This window comes from Drosophila rhopaloa, unplaced genomic scaffold, assembly GCF_018152115.1.
Source record: "Drosophila rhopaloa isolate 14029-0021.01 unplaced genomic scaffold, ASM1815211v1 contig_155, whole genome shotgun sequence".
Taxonomy (NCBI): Eukaryota; Metazoa; Arthropoda; class Insecta; order Diptera; family Drosophilidae; genus Drosophila; species Drosophila rhopaloa.
Genome location: NW_025335034.1, coordinates 14,531,806 through 14,555,061, shown reverse-complemented (window position 1 = coordinate 14,555,061; position 23,256 = coordinate 14,531,806). Strand labels below are relative to the sequence as shown.

Genomic DNA, 23,256 nt, shown 5'->3' with positions numbered 1-23,256 from the left:
ATTGGATTAATTCCGCTTTTGCTGGCTATTATGTTTACACAATGCCCTACTACTGCTGCATATGCCTTTTCGGCAGCGTCAGCAAATCCATGAAGCTGAAGAATTATTGAACAATTTTTGAAACTAATCCATCATGGGATTCGAATCTTTTCTAAAAGCAATAAAGTTTCTTTATAATTTACCCAATAATCTTTTTCTTCCTTGGATAATTCTTGATCTATGGAATCAATGGATAAATAAGAGTGAATGCACTCTTATTTATCCATAGATTTTGAATAAAAAGTTTTCCTAAAATAGTCACAGGAGCCAGCCATCCCAAAGGGTTATATATTTTTGATAATGTTAATAACACTATCCTTTTGTTAATATTTTTCGATTCCCCGCAATTTACTTTGAATTAAAAAAAACTGTTTTGCGGTTCCCATTCAAGACCCAGGGTTTTTACGCTTTCATTTTCATCAAGGGTGAGAACCTTGTTATCTCCTGTATCTTCTACAGATTCCATTATTATACCCGTTACTCGTAGAGTAAAAGGGTATATTGTATTCGTGCAAAAGTATGTAACAGCTAGAAGGAAGCGTTTCCGACCCTATAAAGTATATATATTCTTGATCAGGGTCACTAGCCGAGTCGATATAGCCATGTCCGTCTGTCCGTCTGTCTGTCTGTCCGTCTGTCCGTCTGTCTGTCCGTCTGTCTGTCCGTCCGTATGAACGCTGAGATCTCGGAAACTATAAAAGCTAGAAGATTGGCATTTTGCATGTAGATTTTAGGAGTTCCTACGCAGCGCAAGTTTGTTTCAAACTGGTGCCACGCCCCCTTTAACGCCCACAATCGCTTATTTACGATTTTAAAAATTTTAATATTTCGGAAAAGTAAAAATGCAGTTTTATTGTGTTTATCAATACCTATCGAAATGTAGAAGAAATTTTTCAAATCGGACCATTCGTTAAAAAGGTATGCGTGATCAAAATTTCTATCTCCATCTCCCTCGCACTCCCTTTACCTAAGTAACGGGTATCTGATAGTCGGGGCACCCGACTATAGCGTTCTCTCTTGTTTTTAAACTGTTTGAAATCCATTTTCTTAAATTCATTCCCACTTTTTGTAACTCTTGTGAAACTAATTTAATTAAATTATTGGCATCTTCTATAGAATAGAAATCGTTTGTAATAATCTCACTTAAATTGTTGTTGCTGCATTTATCAGCAATATCTACTATAACTCTAGTAGCTAAATATGGTGCAGACGCAGTACCATATGTGACTGTTGAAAATTTATAATTTTTAATTTTTTCATCTGGAGAATCTCTCCATAAAATGTATTGGTACTCTTGATCATTATTGTTAATATTTATCTGACGATACATTTCTTCAACGTCCGCAGATACGACCATCTGAACCTTTTTTGTAGTTTTTATGAAATGATTTTCAAATTTTTCAGATACGATATCATTTTTCCCAATACCGATCCATATTTTTTAATTCGATGGTAGTTCATACAATTGTCTTTTTAGCTTTGGATTTTTTGCATCCACAGACAATCCACCTGAAATCGGTTTTTTGACAGAGGAGGCCATTTATTTTGATCACTCCATTTTGTAGAATGGTAGTGTATAGATCTGCCCCAATTATCAGATCTACACGACCCGGCTTATTAAAGTCTGGGTCACCCAAATTGTTCTTCTTCCACTTTGATTTGTCAACATTAACTGTGTTGACTGGGAGATCCCTCAATAATTTTGGAAGCATTAATGATTCAACTTGAATCGTTTTTTGGGAATTACTTCTTTTAATTGAAAGATTTATCTTGTGCTTTGAGATGCATTTTTCCGTGGACGATACTCCACTAATCTCTGTTTGAGATCGAATTTTGGTCAATTTCACAATCTGCGAAGATTCTTCTAAAATTATTGTGCTTTGAAAACCATTGTCGATCAAAGCTCTAAAATTTTTGAAACCTCCCTCAGAGGTTTGAATTTGAAAGCGTGCTGTAGCTAGCTTGTTCCGATGTCATAGACGTATTCACTTTTTCATTAGACCTTACATAAATGTGTAGCATACTGTGATGATTTTTCTTACAAATTAAACATGGAATATAAATTTGACATTTCTTATTAAATGAATGTTTAAGGCATTTAAAACACAAATGTGCATTTTTTACTTTTTCCATCCTTTCAGATGGATTTAAAGCCTAAAATTTTCGACACTGAAGTATCAAATGTCCCGTACTTTTGCACATGGGACAACTGTTAGTAGACAATTCTTTAATATTGTTACTAAACACTTTTCTGTTTACAGGTTTTTCATCCTGAACAGAGATAAACTAACTGAGTCGTTGCTCTAGAAATTCAATGACGTCGGACAACGCTTGAATTTCTTTAGTTTTTTTAACATGGCTTTCATATAGTTGCAGAGCTCCTTTGTTAAATTTTCTATTATTATGTGTGCAAAAACTATATCAATCTCGTCAGAGATTTGTGCCTTTAATTTTATCATGTAAATCAAATCATTAATAGTGTCAATAAACATTCTTAATTGCCGAACTGATTCTACATTCACATTTTGGATGTCATTTGATTCATTTGATCGGAAAAAATTTTCATACCGCTTGATCCTAACAATAAGTGAGAAACCACATTCCTGGCTTCTCATTCTTTAAGGTAGGACTAAGATCCTCCCTTAAATGTATGAGTTAATTGATTAACTCATAAAATAGGTCCCAATCTTTGGAATCTCCATAGAATGTGTGTACCTGAATTTTAGGCAACGTTGGCAAATTATCATTTTATGATTTGCAATTTCTACCTTTTTTGGCACAAATTCCTCGAGTTTTTTCTTCATGACTTTTGTTACTATTGATTTATCTCCTAACCGTGACATCTGTAGTATTTCCCTGTTTCAAAGCAACTAGCTTATCCCAATAAAAATTAAGTTTCCCAATCCTAATTTCAAATGTTTTTATTATACCCTTGCAGAGGATATTATAATTTTGGTCAAAAGTGTGCAACGCAGTGAAGGAGACATCTCCGAATCTATAGAGTATATATATTCTTGATCAGGATCACCTCCTGAGTTGATATAAGCATGTCCGTCTGTCTGTCCGTCTGTCTGTCCGTCTGTCTGTCCGTCTGTCTGTTTCTATGCAACTAGTCTCTAAGTTTTAAAGATATCGAATTGAAACTTTGCACACACCCTTCTTTCCTATGCACGCAGTATATAAGTCGCAACGGCCGGCATCGGCCGACTATATCCTATAGGTGCCATATATCTGATTGAACGGAAATGCCATAACTTTGGTATTTGTAAAGTCAGGAAGTTGGGATTTTCTATGGGTTTTATATTTGGCCAATTAAACGAACTTATCAAATTTCATAAGGATCGGCCGACTATATCCTATGGCCGCCACATAACTGATTGATCGGATATGCCATCACTTTGGTGTTTGTAAAGTTAGAAAGTTGCAATCAATCCGACATACCAAATTTCATAAGGATCGGCCGACTATATTCGATAGCTGCCATATAACTGAAAGATTGGAAATGTCATAACTTTGGTGTTTTTAAAGTTAGGAAGTTCTTTATGAGTGTTAAGAATGCATCATATGAATAATTTTGGAGAATATAATTTACAGAATATTCTGCAAGGGTGTTTCAACTTCGGCTCCGCCCGAAGTTAGCTTCCTTTCTTATTTGTTATACCCTTGCAGGGTTTTTTTTGCACTCCAATCCCGCTGATTATGATGTATGACTGTCTGGACTCGGTAACTTTCTCCTCTTTAGTTTCGCTTCATACAATATTTCTATTTTTTGTGACTTTTCCCAAATCGCGATCTTTGCAGACATTTTTCTTCATGTCATTAGATACCATCAATCAAATGGGAACATTTTTTGTATGCCATTTGACAAGTTTCTATTGTTCAATCATTTTATGAATATTCATAGTTTTTTAGCCGTGTCCTGTCCAAGCGTTTTTTCCTCTATTGATTTGATATGTTATTTATGATTTTTTCCATTCCTGCACTTTATTTTATCAGTGATGAGTCACGATTTTTTGGCAACATGTTTTAATGCTGCAGGCTGTCAGTTTAGGTTACGGATATCTACAGGGTACCGTAGCCGTCAAGGTTAAGAAGCAATAATACCCTCTGCAAGGGTATAAGAATGTTTTATTGCTGGTTTTAAATATAAGCTGAAACTATTTCATATACCCTTGCAGAGTGTATTATAATTTTGGTCAAAAGTGGCAACGCAGTGAAGGAGACATCTCCGACCCTATAAAGTATATATATTCTTGATCAGGATCGCCTCCTGAGTTGTCTGTTTCTACGCGAACTAGTCTCTCAGTTTTAAAGATATTGTAAGGATGTTTTCCCAGCCAGGATATGCTCAGGGCGTGGCTAGGGCCTCAACAAATTATTTATAAATTTACAGTGGAGAATTAGGAGAAGAAACCGCACCAAAAGGTACGTGACTGGACCTAAGACTGGATACTGAGCTCGGGCAGACCCTGGACTTAGTAAACAGTTATCGTAGGAACCTATGTCAGTTATGGGCTTTATCTGTGACTACAATAAATCTGGTCGAGGCAGGGTTTGGCTACAGTAAAACTCGGGCGGACCCAGGGTTTCGTTCGTACTAACTACGATAAAACTCTGGCGAACCCAGGGTTTTATTAATAATTACGATAAAACTCGGGCGGACCCAGGGTTTTATTAATAACTACGATACCACTCTATTAACGGCCGATATGTTAGTTAATTACGCGTCGGGGTTACGGTTCCGTTACGTTTGATCGATTCTCAGGTTAGGGTTATTATCACTTGTTATAATTTATTTATTTATTCAACGGGCTTGATTGAGACGGGTCGAAGGTCAGGGAAAAAAGAATACGCACTCGTTGTCGAAATTATAATTAATTATTTTTGGTCTTTATTCACTGTTGGCTTCTTTCGCTTTTTCGTCTTGTTCACATGAGTTCACCAATCTTCGTTCTACAATTTTACGATCTAATCGAGTTTCTCGCTGCACCAGTAAAATTCTGCACGACTGTACCGTTTCGCTTACCGACTAAAAAAAACCACGTGGTCTGCCTAATTGCGACTTATCTCGTTTTCCAAGCACTTCCATCCGACTCCGATGTTCGCGTGTCAGTCCCTTGCGTTTCTTTCATTTTTGTTCTCGTGCCCTTGGCCCTTCCGATCTCACCATTTTCTTACCACACAGTCGCTGTGGTGAAGTTCAATTTCGCGACTCTCTTTTCTCCTTTTGGCAACAGCAACTACTCTGCTCTGCCAAACTCGCTTTTCGATATTCCCTCTCGGTCTCCGTTGTCGTTGACCGCGCAGTCGCTGAGGTGGGCTTTGCGCTCCGTTCAGGTCGTTCGGCTTACTGCTCTCTCATGGGCTGAATTTCTTGGGCAACTGCGTAGGAGTTGTTCCCGGTCTCGCCTCTCTTCCCCGCTCTCCTCTCTTCCTCGCTCTTCTCTCTCCTTTCCACATATTGAATAATATATTTATGTTTGTTTTCGCCTAGGCTTATTATACTAATTATTTAATTCATTGTTTGTCTCTTAAAGCTAAAAAAATCAAAAGGAAAACAATAATAATAATAACGCAATACGCATATTTCCTTCTCCCCTCCGTGGGGATCGGAAATAATTGTGGCGGCGTTGGAATCGCCGTCTTCCTCGGGGGTGCACGAGTTCTGCTGCAGTTTGCTTCAAACCGGAACGCGGGACCTTGTCCTAGTGGTGGAATTATGTCCATCGTCACCTGCCGGACCTGGGTGACCCGATATCCCCCAGGGATTGTCGCCCAGTGATCCACTCGCTGACTTCATCCTCCTCTTCTTCGGACTCTTGTAACTCGCGGTACCGGTCCACCGTAGTCTCTGTTGTCCGCTGGTATACGCCTTGCCCTCGTCTGGGGTCACGTGACCGACCTCTGGTAGGTGAATAGTCGTCGTGTTGGGGCTCGTACATATGCCCCCCCAGGTTGGCAAAGCGTGCTGGGTGAGGGGACTGACACCGCCCGCGAGGAAAAGGCTGGTAACCTCTATACGCTGAGGGAGGGGATTCTTCCGTTGCGAAGCGTGGGTTTGACTCGTACCAGGGTGTTGGAGGATCCGAGGACGCGTAGCGGGGTGACGCATACTGGGGCGACGCGTACTGGGGCGACGCGTAGCGTGGGGACGTGCCCCGGGGGGATATACTCGCAAGTGAGGTGCCCCGGGTTGAGGAGGGGATTCTTCCGTTGCGAAGCGTGGGTTTGACTCGTACCAGGGTGTTGGAGGATCCGAGGACGCGTAGCGGGGTGGCGCATACTGGGGCGACGCGTAGTGGGGCGACGCGTAGTGTGGGGACGTGCCCCGGGGGGATATACTCGCAAGTGAGGTGCCCCGGGTTGACTCGTCTGGTAGCTCGCTCGAGTACGATAGGTTGTCCCCTTCTGCTCCCGTCGCAGCCTCCTCGTCGCTATCTTCCGTGTCCGCCAAGGTGAGGTCGACAGGAACGTCTTCCGATTCGGATCCACCGTCGTCCATCTCACCATCTTCGCCGGTCCACTCTTGAGTGGAGTCTGACTCTCCTTCTTCCATAGTATCTGTAGTGGGTAGATAACTTACTTTATATAACTGACCCTAAGATTTCCCTGCCTACTGGTGCAGCTTACAATAAACGCCTTATATCTAATTACAATCTTAAGATACTTGATGTTAGTTAGTGATACCTTACGTTACTTCTTCGCCTTCCCCTCTCTCATCGTCCCGGAATTCTCTCAGCTCTGCAATGTTGGCCACCTTCCTCTTACGGTCCCCGGCCCTCCGGATCCGTACGATGTTCGGCGATATAAACTTAAGGACCCGGAACGGGCCGTCATATTTCGGCGCCAATTTCGCCGCGAAGCCAATTTCGCCATTCACGTCTTCTCAGGTTATAGTGGCGCATCTGGTCGGCACTCGCCCGCTCCGCATTAATGTTGACGACCTCAAATATTTCCTTCATCTTGACTGCTTTGATTGTGAAATCTTCTGGGGTGTTCCCGTTCCCTCGTGTCTTCTCTTCGTATAGCGCCTTGGGCATCCTTGGTTCGCGGCCATGCATCAGGAAAATGGGGCTGAAGTTTGTAGTATCGGAGATACTGGAGTTGACTGCCAGTGTCATCTCTGGTAGAAGGTTGTCCCAACTTGACTGTTCATCTTCGATGAATTGCGCGATCATGGTTTTGACGGTGCGGTTTGCACGCTCCGTAGGATTCTCGTGGGGCGATTATGGCGCCGTATACTGTAACTCACATCCTAGTTCTCGCATATATTCTTTGAAGGCGCGGCTTGTAAACAGCGTGCCGTTGTCACACACGAACATGCGTGGGACCCCAAAATGTCCAAGAATATGTTCTCGGAATGCTTTGATTAGGTTCGCGGTGGTGGCCCTCTTGAGTGGGATGAGCTCAACCCATTTGGCAAACGCGTCGAAAAAAAACAACAACATTGTGTTTCCTGACTTCGATTTCGGCAAAGGTCCCACAAAGTCGGCACACCATGTCGAACAGGGTTCTTCTATTCTACGAGACAGAATCCGTCCCGCCGGCTTTTGTTGGTCGGACTTGAACCTTTGACAGGTTTGACAGTTTTTAACATACCGTTTAACATCTCGATACATCCCTGGCCAGAAGTACTTCGAAGCGACTCGTACGATCGTCTTCCGTATGCCAAGGTGTCCAGCCGTTGGTGCATCGTGGCACTCTGCCAGTACTCGACTCTGGTGGTGTTGAGGTACGCACAGCTTCCATGGCACGAAATCGTCATCATCTGGTCGGGTCCCTAGACGACGATATAGTTCTCCGTTCTCAAAGGTGAAATCAGGGAAATTCTCCGGGCTTCCTAAGATCTGCTCTCTTTTCCGTGTCCACCATCCACATTCTTCCTTGTCTGTTTCTGTACACTGTAATACCGCTAGGGGTTGGCAGGACAGAGCGTCCGCCACGACGTTTTGACAGCCCCTCCTGTACTTGACCGAGTATCGGAATTGTTGTAATTCGAGGGCCCATCGGGCTACCCGTCCAGATGGACTTTCAATCGAATTCAGCCATTTTAATGCTAGATGATCCGTGACAATGGTGAAATCGTATCCTTCGAGATAGCAGCGGATGGCCCATACGATCGCCAAACAATCCTTTTCGGTCGTGGTATAATTTTCTTCAGCTTTCTCCAGCCGGCGGCTTATGTAAGCGATTACTCTTTCCGTTCCATCCATCTCCTGAGTCAATATTGCTCCCAATCTGACGTCGCTCGCATCTGTCTGGACCGTGAATCGTTGGTCAAAGTTTGGGCAGGCCAGGGTGGGGGCGCTCGTGAGACGTTATTTAAGTGTGTCGAAGGCAGCCTGTTCTTCAGTATCCCAGTGCCACTTCCTTAGGAGCTTGGTCAACGGCTGAACAATCGTCGCAAAGTTCGGTACGAATCTACGGTACCACGATGCCATACCTAGACATCGTCTCAGTTCTTTCAGAGAGGTAGGTGGTCGTAACTCCCTTACTGCTGCTACTTTATCGGGGTCTGTATGAATACCATCTTCGCTTACCATGTGGCCCAGGTACTTGAGTTTTCTTTTAAAAACTGAGCATTTCTCCTTATTAATGCGTAGATTAGCAGCTCTGAGTCTCTGAAATACCTCTCGTAGGTTTCGTGTATGTTCTGCTAAGTCTCTCCCAATTACGGATCTAGTTCGGGTCCGATGACACTATCTAGGGCGCGTTGGAAAGTAGCGGCTGCGGAGTGTAACCCGAATGGCATGACACGCCACTGGAAGAGACCCCGACCAGGGTCTGTGAATGCAGTGTATTGTTTTCTGTCTGATGCCATAGGTATTTTCCAGTAGCCACTTTTCAGGTCTAATGTCGACAAGACTCGGTCCTAGCTTAGTCTCCCTAGGATATAGTTAATACGAGGTGTCGGATACCGGACTGGTATTGACCTCGCGTTTAATTGTCGAAAGTCGACACACATCCGCCACTCGTCATTCTTTTTACGCACTAAGACGGTGGGTGCACTATATAGTAACATACACACACCCACATATCTACCACATAAACATATTTACATTACGCATTTGTCACACCCAAAATCATCGGCTCCCAAGAGTCGCCAATTAATATAAACATCCTCTTGAGTTATAAACAAATGAAAGAACCCCAAATTGTCGGCTCCCACGACTGACCAATTAACGTAAACATCCTCTTGCATTATAAACAAATGTCCCCAAACTCCAAAAAGCTTTTATCCCCCAATACTGTAAAATTGCAGACGTAGGTCAAAACTAGATCGCTCTCTTGCTCAGTGCTCTCATTTTTGACACTCTCAATTTATCAATAAAGTTCTTTCTCCCAATCGAAGGTTTGATAAGCGCCAGCTTAGTTTATAAGTTTGAGTTTTAAGTTGAATCTTGTAAGGAGCAGACCTATCTCTCCCAGTTCGCGTTTACACTATTTTGTTAAATAAAAATTATATTTTTTTCAAAGTGTTAAATCCCGAATTTGTTATTGGCGCAGCCGGTAGGATATAACTTTTAATACGGTTATATCCTTAAAGAACCCAAACGTCGTTCGTCCCAGTGCAATTATAAACCAGATATCGCAGTGTCGGTTTGTGTCGCTAATATACGAACGGAAACCTCAATTCTTTGCAACACGCTATCGAAGCTCAGGTTGCGAGGTTTTTTTTTTAACAAAACATAAATCTTGACCCGTGTGACTGTCAAGTAACTAAAACAAAAAAAAAAATATAAACAAATTTTTTGCAAAAACCCGTTTTATTGTAAAAATTAGTGCCTTTGTTCGTAACACAAGGGTTACTAAAAAATAAAACACCTTAGTTCTCCCCCACCAGTGGTAAGAGACAAGGTATAACAATTTTAAATCAAATTCATAATACAAAACTTTTAAAATTGTGAAAAATTTATAAAACTAAATAAAAAACCAAAAATGGCAGAACCAGTGCTATTATTGTCAGAAAACCATCTAAATCAAGCCCTGAACCAAATCAGGCAAGTGCCGCAATTTGGAGGCAACACGCTCGAACTCAGCCCGTTCATCAGGAGGATAGACTTAATCCTGGAGTTGTACCCCACAACATGTATACGCCAGTCGAGCGTATTCTTCAGTGCGATTGAAATGCAGCTTCACGGAGATGCCCAGAGGATATCTCAACTATCAACAGCCAGATGCTGGAGGGACTTAAGGAACGCCCTCATCAACGAATATAAAACCCAGACGCCCTGCGAAGAACTACTACGACGTCTGTATAACACCCCCTTTCCTGGGTGTATACGTAAGTTTGTTGAGGACATTGAGTCCAAATCTTTTGTAATATTAAATAAATTAGCCTTAGAAAATAACGCTTCAAATACAATTTTATACACAAATGCTCTTAATAATACAGTTAAAGATGTTATTATGAAAAAATTGCCAGACAGACTTTTTATGACATTGGCTAGGTATGATATTACTAATGCTACTAAAATGTGTAGCACAACAAGAAGGTTGTTATGAAACATTTTATTCAGATCGAACAAAGAATTCACAAAGTCAAAACCAAGATAAGAGAAATTATCAACCCCAACAAAATACTAATAAACAACGAAACTATGATTCCCAAAACCAATACAGACTGCAGAATAATATTTCCCCAAATCAATATAAGCAACAGGCTAGTACATCTCAAGGCCAACATAAGCCTAATTATAATAAAAATAACAGCGAAACTTTTTATGAAAACTACCCATTATATCAAGCAACAAATCAAGAATTCCAACAAAAATTAAATTATAATCAGGTTAGGAATCCTATAAATTATCAATCACAACAAAATGGTGCTAATGCTCCTAATCGACCAATAAAAAGAAATCGCGAAAGTACGAGTGGCCATATGAAAATGGATACCGAAAATTTTCATCAACAAGCTTCGGACACCGAACAGGAAATAGAAACCCTTACATACGAATCATCATGAATAACCAAGAGTTCCGATGTGTTGTAGACACAGGCTCTTCTATTAATTTAATTAAAGAAATACAAAAATACACCTCTTAATGTTCATACCATAAATGGTAATATTCAGTTAAATAAATCCGTGTCCTACCATGCAAGTAAGCTTTGTCCGACCAAACAAACATTTTGGGTCCATAATTTTTCCGATAGATATGATATGATCATAGGAAGAGAATATCCCGAAGCTTGTAACGCAATTATTAATTATAAATCAAAAAAAGTTAATTTAAACGGTTATCAATTCGGAATGAGATTTAATTATAACGATTTCAAATATAAACAAGGAGAAGCAGAAATTGATTGCTGCGATCCCCCATTTTCAACAGATACACCTTTTAATTTTGCAATAATTAACGACTTGCAAGAAACCAATAAGTTTAGATTAGAACACCTTAATGACGAGGAAAAAGATAATCTTAAGAAAATTTTATATGAATTTAGCGACATACAGTACAAAGAAAGTGACAATTTGACTTTCACTAGTACTATAAAGCATGTCATTCATACAAAAAAATGAGCAACCGGTTTACAAAAAACCATACAAATATCCTCAAGCTTACGACCAAGAAGTCGATTCGCAAATGAGAGATATGATAAAACAGGGAATAATTCGAAAGTCAAATTCCCCTTATTGCTCACCCATTTGGATAGTACCTAAGAAAGGTGATGCATCTGGAACAAAAAAGTTCCGTATCGTAATTGACTATCGTAATTTAAATGAAATTACGGTAGATGACAAATACCCTATCCCGGTCATGGATGAAATATTGGACAAACTTGGTAGATGCCAATATTTTACCACTATTGACCTTGCAAAAGGTTTTCACCAGATACAAATGGATGAAAATTCCATTCCAACGACAGCTTTTTCCACCAAAAATTGCCATTATGAATATACTCGTATGCCCTTTGGATTGAAAAATGCCCCTGCTACCTTTCAAAGGTGCATGAACAATCTCTTAGAAGATTTGATCTACAAGGATTGTTTGGTCTACATGGACGATATTATCGTGTACTCCACTTCATTGGAGGAACATGTATTATCTTTGTGAAAGGTATTTGAAAAATTACGAGAAGCTAATCTCAAGCTTCAACTCTACAAATGCGAGTTTATAAAAAAGGAAACAGAATTCCTTGGACATATTATAACAACAACTGGTATAAAACCAAATCCTCTCAAAATAGAGGCAATACAAAATTTCCCTATACCCAAATCCCCAAAACAAATAAAATCCTTTTTAGGTCTTTGTGGATTTTATAGGAAATTTATCCCAAACTTTGCTAAAATAGCAAAACCAATGACAGCAAAGCTTAAAAAAGGCGTAACTTTAAATATAAAAGATAATGATTATGTACAAGCGTTTGAAAAACTTAAACTTTTAATAATGTCCGATCCAATACTTATATACCCAAATTTCGAAAAACCATTTTCATTAACAACAGATGCAAGTAATATTGCTATAGGAGCAGTATTATCGCAAAATCATAAACCAATCTGTTATGCCAGCAGAACTCTTAATGTACACGAAATTAATTATTCGGCAATAGAAAAAGAACTTTTAGGTCAGGTCCTATCTTTTTGTCAGAAAATGTCTGATCCTAAGTGATCACAGGCCTCTAGTATGGCTCAATAATATTAAAGAACTTAATATGAAATTACAACGCTGGAAAATCAAACTAAATGAGTTTGATTATGAAATAAAATATTTGCCCGGTAAAGAAAACCATGTGGCAGACGCCTTGTCTAGAATAAGAATAGAGGAAGCCTAATTAGGAGAGACTTCCAGTAATTCAAATACAATAACAACAGTAGCTACATTGCATAGTGGACCAAAAGATAACCAAAACCACATTTCAATAACAGAAAGACCACTGAATTATTATAACAGACAACTAGAATTTATAAGAGGAGACTTAAATGAAGTCGAAGTAATAAATTATTTTCATAAAACAAAAATCATAAAAACATATAAAGAAATGACTATAGAATACGAAAAACAATTAATAATTGAATACTTTTCTAATAAGAAAAGCGTAATATATTTTCCAATTGAAACAGACTTTTTAATTTTTCAAAAGGCATACGTTGAAATTATTTCCCCAGATAACTTAACTAAAACAATGAAAACTAATAGTAAATTAATAGATATTAACACTTACGCAAAATTCAAAGAAATTATTATTAAAAAAACACACAGAGAACTATTACATCCAGGAATAGAAAAACAAACAGCACTTTTTAAAGAAAAATATTATTTTCCCGATCACCAAAAATTAATTCAAAATTTTATTAATGAATGCGAATCGCAAAAACAGAACATAGAAATACTAAATTAGAATTCGAAATAACCCCAGAAATTTTTAATCGAAGAGAAAAATATGTCATTGATTTTTATATGATAGATAATAAACAATTTTTATCTTGTATAGACATTTATTCAGAATTTTCCACCTTAATAGAAGTCAACAGTCGAGATTGGTTAGAAGCAAAAAGAGCATTAACTAAAGTTTTTAATGAAATGGGTAAACCAAGCCAAATTAAAGCAGACAAAGATTCAGCTTTCATGTGTGTAGCATTGCAACTTTGGCTAAAATCTGAAGATGTTGTTATTGATATAACAACAAGCAAAAATGGAATTTCTGACGTCAAGAGATTTAATAAAACGGTAAATGAAAAGTTAAGAATCATAAACAGTGAAACAGACATAGAGAATAAGCTAACAAAATTTGAAACTATTCTTTATGTCTATAATCATAAAACAAAACATAACACGACAGGCAGAACTCCTGCAGATATTTTTATTTTCGCTGGAACTCCAAAATATAATCCACTAAAATCAAAAACCACCAATCCGTTTAAAAAGACAGGAAAAATCACAAAATTAGATGATAATCATAACGAAGAAGTTAACAGAGGAAGAAACATAATACATTATAAGTCTAAATATAAGAAAACAAAGAAAATTAACGAAAATAAATACGATAATTCCAGATGCACGCCAAATGAAAACCAAACCTAACTTGTTGATCAACACTATCAACATCTTATTAATTTTAATACATTTTACAAAACTTACCAATGGCCAAAATTTGGAAATTAATCCCGTTCAAGCAAAAAACGGTTATTTAATATTTAAAACAGGAACCTTGGACTTACCAACTAATTACGAATGTCATAGTTTAACCGTCAACCTAACCAAAACTGAACTAACGTATACTAATTTAATTAAACAATCAGAAGAATTTTCAGGTTTAAAACAAATTATTTACTTAACAGAGAAATTAAACAGAGAAATAAATGGAATTAGAATTGCAAAACGTAGCAAAAGAGGTCTTATAAATTTTATAGGCACAACATACAAATATCTATTTGGAACATTAGATGAACAAGATAAAGAAGAATTAATAAATAAAATTGAAAATTTCGAACAAAACGCAATTCAAGTTAATGAACTTAATAAAGTAATAGATGCGGTAAACAAAGGTATTGAAATAATAAATCATTTAAGCTTGGTAAATGATGTAGCATTACTTATTTTTAATCTACAAGAATTTTCTGAATATTTTGAGGACATAGAACTAGGAATGCAACTTACTAGACTAGGCATTTTTAACCCTAAATTACTTAAGCATGATACTTTAACACATGTTAATTCAGAAAAATTATTAATAATTGTAGGGGTCCGAGTTATGTTATTATTAACAAGAAAGGAAAGCTAACTTCGGGCGGAGCCGAAGTTGAAATACCCTTGCAGAATATTCTGCAAATTATATTCTCCAAAATTATTCATATGATGCATTTTTAATACTCATAAAAATCCCAACTTCCTAACTTTACAAACACCAAAGTTATGGCATTTCCGATCAATCAGTTATATGGCAGCTATAAGATATAGTCGGCCGATCCTTATGAAATTTGGTAGGTCGGATTGATTGGCCAAATATAAAACCCATAGAAAATTCCAACTTCCTAACTTTACAAACACCAAAGTTATGGCATTTCCGATCAATCAGTTATATGGCAGCTATAAGATATAGTCGGCCGATCCTTATGAAATTTGGTAGGTCGGATTGATTGGCCAAATATAGAACCCACAGAAAGTCCCAACTTCCTAACTTAACAAACAGCAGAGTTATGGCATTTCCGATCAATCAGTTATATGGCAGCTATAGGATATAGTCGGCCGATCCCGGCCGTTCCGACTTATATACTGCGTGCAAAGGAAAGAAGGGTGTGTGCAAAGTTTCAACTCGATAGCTTTAAAACTGAGAGACTAGTTTGCGTAGAAACAGACAGACGGACAGACGGACAGACGGACATGGCTATATCAACTCAGGAGGTGATCCTGATCAAGAATATATATACTTTATAGGGTCGGAGATGTCTCCTTCACTGCGTTGCACACTTTTGACCAAAATTATAATACCCTCTGCAAGGGTATAAAAAGACCGTTTTTGGATTTCTTTGCGTTTTTGTTTCATTCTTTTGCAGTTCATAAGTCCACTACGTCATATAGCTCCCAAAGAAACTATCGGGGAAAAAAATATAACTTCCTTAATTCTTAACATAACGAGTTTATAGATAATCGGAGATATATAATTTTTTAACAATTTAAGAAATATGGTTTGAGTTTTATAAAAATCAGACGACTTTATCATAAGTGTAAGTAAGTGTGAGTACAACTGTTTACTGTTGGCCCGCATAAAAAAGTTATTAGAAAAGCAAATGAACCCAAATTTGTTGTATTTGACTATTTATTACATCTTTATTATCTTTGATTATTTATTAACATATACAGAACACAATAATATTATTAATTATTTTCGCAAAGAAATAGAAAACAAAATCAACTCGGCTATGCTCATTTCTAACTTTTTGAAACAGCCAATTTTTTTAATACCTTAATATCCCTTATTTCTAATTACACTTTTAATTCGGTAAATTAATTAATATTAGAAGCTAAGATTAGCTAAACTAAACACATTGAGTTTTTAAATTATATTTTTCAGGTTATTGGCCTCTTGGCTTTACCTGGTGCAACATTTATGTGACCTGCGACGTGCTGGCCTGCTCGTCGAGCATCCTGCACATGTGCTTCATAAGTTTGGGACGCTATCTGGGCATAAGGAATCCATTGGGATCGAGGCATCGATCAACAAAACGATTGGCTGGTATTAAGATTGCTATTGTCTGGGTGATGGCCATGATGGTATCCAGCTCGATAACAGTGCTGGGTAAATTATAAGAAGTTGGGAAGGCTTGAAAGTTATTCATGAATTTATTTTTCGGGTACTCAGGTCTGGTCAACGAGAAAAACATTATGCCCGAGCCCAATGTCTGTGTAATCAACAACCGAGCTTTCTTTGTTTTTGGGTCTCTGGTGGCTTTCTACATCCCCATGCTAATGATGGTCACCACATACGCTCTGACCATTCCCCTCCTCCGGAAGAAGGCCCGTTTTGCCGCCGAGCATCCGGAAAGTGAACTGTTTCGCAGGTAAGGGCTCTAGCGAATAAGATCCTTGACTAATTTCCACAGATTGTTGCATATTGTTATTATTAAAAGTGTTGCAATAATCGGCTTAAGGCTTCCCATCAAATTAAAAGTGCTAAAAATAAATAATTAAGCTATTTAGTTATAAAAATTTAGATTAAAAAAAGGAATTGATCTCAAATCGTCTCTAAAACAAACTTTTACTTAAAAATACAAATAGAAAAAAATACAAAATAAAACATTTTTAAAAATTATTTCCTCTATTACCCTCTCAACACAATGATTCTCTGGGCGGCAACTAAATTTCCGTCACAGACTCAAGGGCTTAAATCGTTATTGCGCTTTCTCTTTTAAACACTGCTATTTCTGCCACTAATTGGCTGCCAAAGGTCAATCGAAATTCGACCAAGCGCAAATTAGCCATAACTCAATCAACCACCAATTCATCCAACCAATTCATCCAGCTTGCTCTACACTCAAAAACATGTGAATCATTTCAATCAATTTCAAATGTTATTTTTGAAACCAAATTACGAAAACTAAAATTCATACCTATCTAAAAACATTCTTAAGATTCCCAAAAATCTCTTCCAAATAAATTTCAGCCTTAGCTAAAATTTCCAAATCCCGTAAATGCGGCCGAATGCAGCATTCTAAAGCCTCCTTACATTCACAATTATTTTTATAAAAAACTTTTTTAATTAATTATTTATATAACCACACAAAGTTAAATATGTTTACCTGTAATTTGCGTTTTTCAGGCTGGGTGGACGATTCACCATTAGGTCGCAGCACAGCCAGCAACAGTTGCAGATGCACAGCAGCTTTTCCAGTGGCAATAAACAATTCCTGTCAATGGGCGACGGCAATCGCAACTTTAACCACGCGGGGGGAGGAATGGAAGAGGGAGCGGTTCTACGGGGGGGTGCTACCAGGGGAAACAGCGTAGAGCCCGCCGAACGTCCTTTGATGCAGCAGCGAACGACGAGTTGCAGGAGCATCGGCACGGTCAGTTTCCGCAATGTGGCCAATGGCAGTGGGGGAGTCGGAGGAAGTGGGTCCAGGGGTGCCACCACCGCCCGCAGCAGCTTCCGGTTCTCTGGCGGCGGCATCTTGCGGCACTCGTCGTCACCCGCCTCGAGCTGCCACTCCACTAACAAGTCGCACTCGAGCAGCTTCTGGCGCAAACACGGCGGCAATCCCAACCTAATGGACAGGTGAGTGGATAACACTTCAAAAGTTAATTACTGGTGTGGCGACTTATCGTGGTTTATGATGGTAATATTCTTAGGACAACTTCAAAATAAATCTACATAGAATTATATATCAAACTAAACTGTTTCATAACATACTTTACCTTGGTCTTCAGTTTTTTGTGAGTGAATAATTTTGGGTATAATAATAATACATTACAAAAGGCGTAGCCTGGCTTTAAATTGGGTTTCTTCATTAAATATCTCGTTTCAAGTGACTTACTCGCCTTGAGTTCATTGGGGTGAAAGCTTGTAGATTAAAAATCAAAGTGCTAATCGATTTGAGCAAATATCGAATTTAAATTTTGCCTTGACCACGATTTCAATTTATCTATTAAATTGAAAGCTATTAAGGCTCGGCAACATTGCCACCAGTAAAGACAAATGTAAGCGACTCCCAATTCTCCTCCAGAAACAAACTAACAATCAAAAATAATAAGACCAAGGAATATGTTGGATACACTACAGATTAAAGTACGCTAATACTTTCTGATACAGTAATATTCCCAAATAAGATAAATTATAAAACAAGAAAGAAATTTAAATGTAGCGATACATGTAGCGAGTAGTAGTATACATTTCGGAAAAGCTATATATGATAGCTGCCACAAAAACAATCTGAGATATACACATTTTTTATATTCTTAAATATACATTATATCTTTAATTTAATAAAAATAGAAAAACATAAATATCGGCTGTTTGAGATCTATCCGCAAACTATTAGGAAAAAATATAAATATCGTTATAACTTTAAGTGTCAGAAATATGTTTTAAGTTTTACATAATCATATATGATAAAGCTGCTAAAGAACTGATCGATAACATTTATTTTAATTATACAAGCTAAAAATCGATATAAAGTTTTTAAAATAGTTGTTAAAGCTGCAAGAGTGTAAAAACATCGGCTTGCTACTAGTGTTAGCTTCTGTGCACAACAATGCTTTCAAATTTATTACATTTGTTATATTATGCTTTAACTTCCGCTAGGCGGAAAGTTTTAGGGAGAAAGGTTTTGCCATCATTCAAAGTATCTTTTGTTACTAGTTTCTTTTAAGTATAATTTTACAGCATTTAATATGTAAGGAAGAAATAAAAACTGCAAGTAACAAGAAAGGAAAGCTAACTTCGGGCGGAGCCGAAGTTGATATACCCTTGCAGAATATTTTATAAATTATATTGTCCAAAATTATTCATATGATGTATTCTTAATACTCATAAAATGTCCCAACTTCCTAACTTTAAAAACACCAAAGTTATGTCATTTCCAATCGTTCAGTTATATGGCAGCTATAAGATATAGTCGGCCGATCCTTATGAAATTTGGTAGGTCGGATTGATTAGCCAAAAATAAAACCCATAGAAAATCCCAACTTCCTAACTTTAAAAACACCAAAGTTATGGCTTTTCCGATCAATCAGTTATATGGCGGCTATAGGATATAGGCGTCCGATCCTTATGAAATTTGGTAGGTCGGATTGATTAGCCAAAAATAAAACCCATAGAAAATCCCAACTTCCTAACTTTAAAAACACCAAAGTTATGGCTTTTCCGATCGTTCAGTTATATGGCAGCTATATGATATAGTGGCCCGATCCGGCTCGTTCCGACTTATATACTACCTGCAATAGAAATACAACTTTTGGGAAAGTTTCAAGCAGATAGCTTTAAAACTGAGGGACTAGTTTGCGTAGAAACGGACGGACAGACGGACAGACGGACAGACGGACGGACAGACGGACGGACAGACGGACATGGCTAGATCGACTCTCCTGGTGATGCTGATCAAGAATATATATACTTTATAGGGTCGGAAATGTCTCCTTCACTGCGTTGCAAACTTTTGACTGAAATTATAATACCCTCTGCAAGGGTATAAAAATACACGTTGGATATATTAATTTTCAATATGTCTTTATTTTTGTGTCCACACTCTACGCTTGTAAAACGACGACTGACTCGATGACGACTGACTCGATGACATATCGATATACCTACATACTTATAACATCTGCATACATATGTTATACATAATTTTAACAGTGATCGTTGGCCTTATACTTAACTTAGAAATATACTTGTTATTATATTTATTATACATGTGCATTTGCAACTATAAATAGTAACGTAACAGGCGATCCTGCTACAATTCGGCCTTCCTGACAACTAAGATCTCCTGTTCTTTACGAATTACAATCATCTTCTTACACACTACTTACAATAATTTTAACTTTTCGTATTTTTATTAATCCAAGGTTTAATGTTTTGGCTACTCCATATACCCTTGTACGGGTTACGTGTCAATTGGAAACCCTCCACATCTTTTATTAAAAATCTATCATATCTCAAAATCTTGTACATATATCATATATGGCCCTTTATGTTTTGGGATTAACTTTCTTGATTGTCCTGGAGTGCTCTCAAAATTTTTAACCATTATATAGTCACCTATTTTGTACCCAGCAACTTCTTTCCTTTTATCATTATAATGTTTTTCGTTGTTCATCTGTGCTTCTTTTTGCTTTTGAGCTGCTTCTCTTCGAATTTTATTTAAGTCTCTATTTTCCTCTACATTATCCATTTCCTCAAGTTTTTGTTTTAGTTCATCTACAACTTTTCCCTTTTGTTCAATGCCAAACAACATCCTACTTGGAATTTGACTGATACTTTTTTGAATTGTATTGTTGAGTGAGTATTCTACGTTTTCAATCACAGTGTCCCAGTGCATACCTTTCTCAGAATCAGTTAAGTTGGCTATCATTGGACCCAAACTCCGATTGACCCTTTCTACTTGGCCATTGGCTTGCGGAGATCCCGTTGCAATTTTAACATGCTTTATACATAATTTATTTAAAAATTCCGCGAATTCTTCTGAAGTGAAACAGCTACCCCTGTCTGACACAATGCATACTGGTCTACTATAAGCACGTAAATAATCTGATAAAGCTACTATAACTTCCTTGGTCTTTGTTGTCTTTTTCGGATACAGCCTTATAAATTTAGTAAACCCATCTATAACAACAAACAAATGCTTTTGAGATCTTCCTGCATCAATTGGTCCGTAATGATCTATGTGTACAAGCTCAAATGGTTTATTTCCTTTCGGAATACTTTGTAACAATCCCTCACTTTTTCCGGATTTAGGCGAATATGCAATACATCTTAAACAATTTTCTATATGCCTCACAACCTTTTCCTTCATTTTTGGGAACCAATATGTCTTCACTATTGCATTTATAGCTTTGTCCCTTCCAACGTGCCCAAATTCATTATGATATTTAAACAGTACCATTTCTACCATTTCCTCCGGAACATAAAATAGTAATCTACCGTCATTTACTTTTCTATACACCACCCCATTTCGCATCTCAAACAGTTTGTCTTCTGATTTCTCTAATTTCTGTATTAATTCTTTTATTTTACTATCTCTGTGTTGACAAATTATTAAATTATCCTCAAAGCTATTAGTTTCAATTACGCATATATTTGAACATCTGCTTAACGCATCTACATGCTGCATTCTCTTTCCTGGCCTGTGCTCTAAAACAAAATCATATTCTAATAATTCTAACGCCCATCTAGCTATCCTTGGGTTCAACTCGACTTTGTTTAATGTTAGCGCTAACGAATTACAATCTGTGACTACCTTAGACTTTTTTCCTTGAACATAAATCCGAAACCTCCTTAGCGCATAAATAATTGCTAATGTTTCTAATTCGAAACTATGAAATTTAGCTTCATCTTTTGTGGTAGCCTTGGAAAAAAAAAATATAGGATGTAGTTTATTATCATCTTTTCTTTGAAACAATAATTCTACTTCATCCTTATAGTGGTATAATGCTAAAACTGGCGCTTCTGGCCCAGAAAACTCCTAACTAAATGTACCTTGTCCGGGACAGGGATATTTTGCACTGCTTCTATGCCTTTATTATTTGCCTGTATTCCTTTGCTCGTAATAACAAAACCTAAATACTCTACACTCGATTGTAAAAATTCGCACTTGTCCATCCTTAATTCCAATTTATTCCTTACTAATCTGTTTAATACCTCTTTCATTGTTTCATAATGTTCTTCTAAATTCTCACTAGCTATCATAATATCATCCATATATATAATTACTTTATTTTTTCTTATCATATCGTCAAAAATTTTGTTGATAAACCTTTGAAATACTGCCGGAGCATTTTTCATCCCCATTGGCATTCTCAAAAACTCGTATTGACCTAAAGGTGTAATGAACGATGTATACTTGACTGACTCCTGATCAACAAATACATGAAAATATCCGTGCTTTAAGTCTAACTTTGAAAATATAGTTTTATTAACAAGCCTGTCCAACAAATCATCAATTAGTGGCAACGGATAGTTGTCTTTCGTTGTTACTTTATTCAATTTTCTATAATCTATGCATAACCTTAGATCCCCTGATTTTTTTCTTACCAGCACTATAGGTGAACCGTATTCTGATTCACTTGGTCAAATAATGTTATTTTTCAAATATTCATCCAACAATACTTGTAATTTTCCCTTTTCCATATAAGATAATCGTCTTGGCGAACAACTAAACGTTTTGGAATTTTCTAAAGTCAATTTAATTTCACATTTTACTTCGGGATTTTCTGGTCTTGGTTTACTTATATACTCATCCTCCAATATTTTAATAAACTGACACCGAACCTTGTAATCTACTTTTTCATCTATTCTATACTCATGTTCATTCTCATCTATATTTATATTTAATAATTCCCTCTCAACTTCGTTAAATGTTTCTTCTTTTTCCGATTCATTACTAGAATTTTCATTATTTTCATAAAAATTTTCGTCCTTCTTAACACCATATTCTTCATAACAATTTTCTTCCTCTTCTTCCATTTCATAACATTCTTCTTCCTTTTCATAATATTCTTCTTTCTCTTCACAACATTCTTTTTCTTCTTCCTTTTTATAATCTTCTTTTTCTTCATAAAGTTCTTTTTCTTCTTCCTTTTCATAATCTTCTTTTTCTTCATAAAATTCTTTTTCTTCTTCCTTTTCATAATCTTCTTTTTCTTCATAACAATTTTCACCTTCACAACTATTTTCTTCTTTTTCATGGCAATTTTCAGCTTTTACATAACAATTTTCATCTTCATAACTATTTTCTTCTTTTTCATAACAATTTTCAGCTTTTTCATAACAATTTTCATCTTCATAACTATTTTCTTCTTTTTCAAAACAATTTTCATCTTCATAACTATTTTCTTTTTTTTCATAACAATTTTCAGTTTTTCATAACAATTTTCATCTTCATAACTATTTTCTTCTTTTTTCGCTTCAACAGTAATTATTTTAAAATTACATAAGTCTAAATTTATGTTGCACGCTTCCATGAAATCTCTTCCCAAAATAGCATTATGACTCATAGATTCTTCGTTCACAATTATTAAATGAAAATATACTTTATTAGAGTTTTTGAAAATGTAAGAT

At 37.0% G+C, this 23,256-nt stretch overlaps 1 protein-coding gene across 1 annotated transcript; it reads left to right on the top strand.

Moving 5' to 3' along the window:
* Positions 1-9,978: 9,978 nt before the first annotated feature.
* Positions 9,979-21,669, top strand: LOC123037300 (5-hydroxytryptamine receptor 1A-like). Its single transcript, XM_044457363.1, has 5 exons — positions 9,979-10,324; positions 16,054-16,278; positions 16,342-16,540; positions 17,299-17,754; positions 21,621-21,669. The coding sequence occupies exons 1-5, from the start codon at positions 9,979-9,981 to the stop codon at positions 21,667-21,669; spliced, it is 1,275 nt and encodes a 424-aa protein (XP_044313298.1).
* The last annotated feature ends 1,587 nt before the right edge of the window (positions 21,670-23,256 follow it).

Excerpts from the sequence above, each read along its gene's own strand:
- LOC123037300 (XM_044457363.1), top strand. The coding sequence starts at position 9,979 with ATGGCAGAACCAGTGCTATTATTGTCAGAAAACCATCTAAATCAAGCC. Across the intron at positions 10,325-16,053 it reads CCCCTTTCCTGGGTGTATAC|GTTATTGGCCTCTTGGCTTT; the intron begins GTAAGTTTGTTG and ends TATATTTTTCAG. Across the intron at positions 16,541-17,298 it reads GAAAGTGAACTGTTTCGCAG|GCTGGGTGGACGATTCACCA; the intron begins GTAAGGGCTCTA and ends TGCGTTTTTCAG.